The sequence below is a fragment of the Limulus polyphemus genome, unplaced genomic scaffold, assembly GCF_000517525.1.
Source record: "Limulus polyphemus unplaced genomic scaffold, Limulus_polyphemus-2.1.2 Scaffold408, whole genome shotgun sequence".
Taxonomy (NCBI): domain Eukaryota; kingdom Metazoa; phylum Arthropoda; class Merostomata; order Xiphosura; family Limulidae; genus Limulus; species Limulus polyphemus.
Window position 1 is genome coordinate 92,333 of NW_013666018.1, and position 5,830 is coordinate 98,162.

At 37.2% G+C, this 5,830-nt stretch overlaps 1 protein-coding gene across 1 annotated transcript in view; it reads left to right on the top strand.

The window, feature by feature from the left end:
• The first annotated feature begins 279 nt into the window (after positions 1–279).
• The window catches only part of LOC106458039 (transmembrane and TPR repeat-containing protein CG4050-like), a 206,496-nt gene continuing 200,945 nt past the window's right edge, over positions 280–5,830 (top strand). The window contains exon 1 of the mRNA XM_013917492.2: positions 280–466. Within this exon, the coding sequence (XP_013772946.1) occupies positions 422–466 (45 nt within the window). The 5' untranslated portion in view covers positions 280–421. The remainder of the gene's footprint in view (positions 467–5,830) is intronic.

Consider the following 5,830-nt stretch of genomic DNA (forward strand, 5'->3'; position numbering starts at 1 on the left):
CTACATGGCCCCAAGGTACAGACTGTGTTCCAGCAACGATCAAGTAACAACATTCACAGGCATACACCTAACCTTGACTTGCCACAGTATCTTACCTAAGTGGCCTGTTACAAACACAGGTCCAGAATTTCAAATGAGGCTGTCTTGGGAGGGCGCCACTGCAGGGACTCCGTGTTCCCCTCCCACCTGCTGGAGTGGACTAGCCTGACGTGCGGTCGGAACGCTATTCCACATATGCTCTCGAGCTTCGCCGGGTCTCTCTAGTACGTTGATCGGCGGTGTTGTGGGTAGTGGTTGCGTTGATCTGCGCCAGTCAAGGACAAGACCCCCGCGGTGTCCGAGCCGTTTGCATACCTGCACCTCCAGGTAGCTCTTTAACCGTGACACAGGCTGTTTTGTCCCGAGTCAAGAATCAACCCAGATGGCTCCACGCTTGTCTACGAGGTCTCCACCCAAGCGGTTGAGGGTGAGCGAATTACATTTTTTCTTTTATATTAGACTAGAATCTAATTGTACTTGTATTAAAACAAGCTGTTCATCTGTACGAAGTATGTTGCATTATTATTATATTATCAGTAAAAAAAAATAACATTAATAACTACACGAAACTGCTCTACAGGAAACCAAACCGTTGTTTTCGTTCTGCATTTTATTGTGGTTGACTATATAGTGTTCCTTAGATGAGAGAACCGAAACGGAAACCTTTAATCCTGCAGAGTTAGTTAGTGAGAAGTGTAATGTCACGTTATTAGGGTCATTAAAACACTTGTTGAACTGACTTCAGTGAGCGCAGCGACCTATATAAAACGCTTAGCAGTAGCAAACAAGTTTGGTAGCATAAAGTTTGAATTCAGTTCAAAGCAAGTAGTTTTGAAACCATGCAATCTGTAATCACACATTTGTGGCGCTGATGGTGATATAATAGGGTTAGTGTATCTCGTACACAAAATGATCTGATTTAGGCTAAATTTCATCAGTAGGAAAACTTTACAGTCTAAAATTTAAAAAAAAAGTATTAAAAAGTGTGTAGCTGACACGATTCGTATAAATCAAATTAAAGTAAAATGGCAGTAGTATTTTCTTGAAAATTTCAAGAAAGATGCAAAATTGACTGATAACCCTTGGATTTGAAGAAAATTAGAATGTTTCTGTGGATCAGAGGCTAGGCATGACCTCGTGGATAACGAGCGGACTTCGAACCCAAAGCTTCTTGCTTTGTGTCCCCTTGCCGCAAAATTGCGATTCTTATTTTGGGGCCATGAGTGCCGGCATTCGATTAGAGTAGTCCAAAAGTTGGCGGTTGGTGCTGCCTTCCTCTCTAGTCTATCAGTTCAGTGTTAGGGAGTACTAGCACAGATAATCCCTTTTTAGGTTTGTCCGAACATCTGAAACAAACAAACTAAACCTTTTATTTAGTGACCTTTATGAAACAAACAAAACAAACCTTTTATTTGGCGACCTCTATGAAAATAAAAAACAAAAACAAACCTTTTATTTAGCGACCTCTATGAAACAAACAAAAAAAACCTTTTATTTAGCGAACTCTATGAAACGAACAAAACAAACCTTTTTATTTAGCGAACTCTATGAAACGAACAAAACAAACCTTTTATTTAGCGAACTCTATGAAACAAGCAACATAAACCTTTTTATTTAGCGAACTCTATGAAACAAACAACAAACCTTTTATTTAGCGACCTCTATATAGCGAAATATTTTAATCTGTAGACGTCGATGTTTGGGAGGGGGGGATAATTCTCGTGTGTTATTTAGTGGAGAGTTATAAATAAAATAAAGGTTAAGAAGATATCATGAAACTGTCTGGTATTACATTGTTCCTCTTAGTGTCCGAGTGACTCTTAATTGACCTTAAATTCAGTATGGATCATGCCCTGGACGGAATAGTAATTAAAATAGTGAGTTCTTAAGTTTTTCTTCTCATGTTTTGCTCGTTAGTAGCTTCAACTTAAAGTTCAATATGTATTACATCAACAATAAACAGTATCAACAGTGAGTGATAGAGTTCATTACGGAAATTATAAGAAAGCGTAACGCCGAAACGTTGATAAAATAAAACAACGTGTAAGATTCTCTGAAGTTCTCTCTCGGTTTATTTATTTATAACCAAGCATCGTTCAAGGTCTATTTTCATCTTCTCTAAGATATATGGGATATCAAAGCCAATCTACTTCAGATACCTGTGATACCTGTTCAGTACTACCACCCTCTCCAGTGGCATAGCGGTATGTCTGCGGACTTACAACGCTAGAAACTGGGTTTCGATACTCATGGTGGGCAGAGCACAGATAGCCCTTCGCGTAGCTCTATGCTTAACTACAAACATACTTGTTCAGTAACTAATTGTAGCTAAAAAATCTGAATTACATACACTGAAAAGAGGCCCGGCATGGCCAGGTGGTTAGAGGGCGCTCGACTCGCAGTCTGCGGGTCGCGGGTTCGAATCCCCGTCACACCAAACATGCTCGCCCTTTCAGCCGTGGGGACGTTATAATGTGACGGTCAATCCCACTATTCGTTGGTAAAAGAGTAGCCCTTGAGTTGGCGGTGGGTGGTGATGACAAGCTGCCTTCCCTCTAGTCTTACACTGCTAAATTAGGGACGGCTGGCGCAGATAGCCCTCGTGTAGCTTTGCGCGAAATTCAAAAACAAACAATACACTGAAAAGTACGATGATACAACCGGTATATTAAGTCGACGAGAAAAAAGAAACAGGTCTTCTTGATAGTGATTTTCAACTCGACAAATATTTCACTATTTGATTAATTTAGAGTGTTATGACAGGTGAGTAAAACGATATCATTATGGTATACGTTTATAAAATATTGCGAAAAAGCCAGCATCAATCAAAGAAGCCTAATCGGGCTTTTTAAGGGATAGGGAATCGGTGATGATGACTGCAAGTTATACACTATTCTTTCTTTAATTATAGTGGTGACAGCGGTAACTTTATGGAATTAGAACTCTAAGTTCGGGGTTCGATTCCCCGCGGTGGACACAGCATATAGCCCAATGGGACTTTTCTGTAAAACAAACAAACAAACACTCATTAGCAATATTGGTTAAAATGTTTGATATGTATAGTATGTTTATTATTATTATGATTATTTTGCATTGTTGATTTAGTAGTGTAAGGACTTAGGACTAATCTAAATTTCTTAAGCTGGCAATACCTCCACAGATATTGTTAGGATTACGGCCGAAAATATCGCTAACAGCGATGATAACCAACTGGTAAATCAATGCATTCTAATTATAATAAGTTTTGTCTTATGACTTTTCATACTACGAGTTAAAACTATATATATTAAGTTAGCTACATTAATAACTGGGTTTATTTTTAGTTCTAATCCATGTGAGGTAGCTTGCATGCTTTGATCAGAAATTAATGATAATTTCTTTGTTGTCCTGGAGTCAGTATGGAAACACGTGTCGTGACAATAAAAAAAGTACGTGTTATAAAATAGTAGTCTAGCTATGACTTAATAGATAATTTCTTAATTGTCGGAGATTAAAGCCGTGCCTATCAAAACAAAATTAATTGATAAATTAGATAAACATTATGGTTTCGTTAATTAAACCAGCTGAATGTATGCACAATCTTGTTAACAATACAGTGTTGTCATGATGAATAGGCTATTTTCTATAATAAAGTTGGCATTTCTCACGCTGTATAAAACACACAAAGTCAGTGAAGCAGAAGAGTGCGTCGAAGTTACAGGGAGTGAAAACTTTATTATCGGTGTTTAAATTATCACTTACTGAATACGGAAAAAATTACCCGGAATTATTTTGAGAATGTTCGCTTCCGGCTACTGAACGCAGGCTATCTAAACACATACTGAGTCTTTCGAAAATGCGTTCATTAATCTAGTAAGCAGATTTAAGTGAGTTATCCGCATGAGCGTTAGAAGGAACCAAAACGGCATTTTAAAGTACTTTTAAATGCGAACTTTTACTTTTGTTTAAAGCGTTGTATCTTAAGAGGAATTTCCACGCGTATAGATGGAAATATTTTATACATTGTCTGTAAATTTTTTATGTTTTTTATTTTAATTTATTTAAAAACCGTCTTTTCAAAGTTGGGTTTCGCTGTTCTACGAGATTTCTGTAGACGACACATTTGTTGTACATTGTTTTTTCTACATCGTGGGATGCTGTTGACTGGTCAATAGTTCAAAAGTAAGGACGGCTTTAGTAGAATTACTATAAATACAAAATACGGTGAGTCAACTTGACACGGGTTTTTTATAAATATGATGGGCCGGTGACTTAGTGGTTAACGTGCTGGGCTGCATACAGAAGACTCCAAAGTTCAAGACGTGGTGCTGCTGTATCTACTTCGCACTTTTGACTGTGGCTTTGTTATAAAAGTGAAAGTCAATCTCGTTACAGGACTCATAACTCTCGTGACGATGGAATACCGACTGGTCACTTTCCCTCTGGCCAGTAGTTGAAAATTAGCAACGCTTTTACCTTGACCTTACAGGTCTCTGACCCGGCTGTCTAGCCCACGTGTGCGTTGGGGTTCAAGTTGAAAATTCAGCTCCTAAATATGATACGAATTGTGGTGATTTACTCTTTTAAGTTGTGAAATCCTGATTTTGTACCAACGCTTATAGTGTGTCAGTTAAATTAGATGGAATTCTATTACATAGCATCAAACAGGCCATAGAATAAATCTGACTCAAAAATATCGGATATTTGTTTAGCAGGTGTCCGATGAATGAGATGAGTATGCAGTGGTTTGAATGAAAATGCAGTGTTAATACATTGAAAAACAATTAATAAAAACATGCAGTATACATTATAGATTTGTTTAAGCTCCAAAATGCACGGATAGGAGGAGGGTTTTTGCATTAAACGTAGTTAATTTAAGAGTGTCATAAAAGTCAAGGCAACTTAGACTTAAGAGTGCAGGTTTAGACTGGAGGCAATGTATGGTTAAAATATGTCATCTATTCTGGTATCGGGATTTAGGTCTTGTAGACCTGGGAGGGTCAGGTTCAACTTGACTTCTTCCTCCTGTACTATTGTAATTTGTATTCTTATTGATTTGATGTGTTGACCATTGTATTTAATATTTTCATTGTTGCTTGCTTATTTATTATTTGCCTCCTTCTCAGGGTCATGTTCATGTATTTTATCTAATTTCTGTTGTGCAGACTTATTTTCTTTTTGTATTGTTGTGTCTTGTGTTTTATGCGTTGTAGAACTCATGAACTGTTGGATTATGTATGGAATTAAAATAGCTACATATTTACATTGTGATATGAGAATCTCCAGACTAGCTACATATTTACATTGTGATATGAGAATCTCCAGAGTAGCTACATATTTATATTGTGTTATGAGAATCTCCAGACTAGCTACATATTTACAGTACTTCACACCTTTAATTCCGTACATAATACAACAGTTCATGAGTTCTACAACAATTATAAACATCGCTAAACAATACTTCATACAGACTAGCTACATATTTATATTGTGTTATGAGAATCTCCAGAGGAGATTCTCATATCACAATGTAAATATGCAGCTACTCTGGAGATTCTCATATCACAATGTAAATATGCAGCTACTCTGGAGATTCTCATATCACAATGTAAATATGCAGCTACTCTGGAGATTCTCATATCACAATGTAAATATGTAGCTACTCTGGAGATTCTCATATCACAATAGTAAATATGCAGCTACTCTGGAGATTCTCATATCACAATGTAAATATGTAGCTACTCTGGAGATTCTCATATCACAATGTAAATATGTAGCTACTCTGGAGATTCTCATATCACAATATAAATAT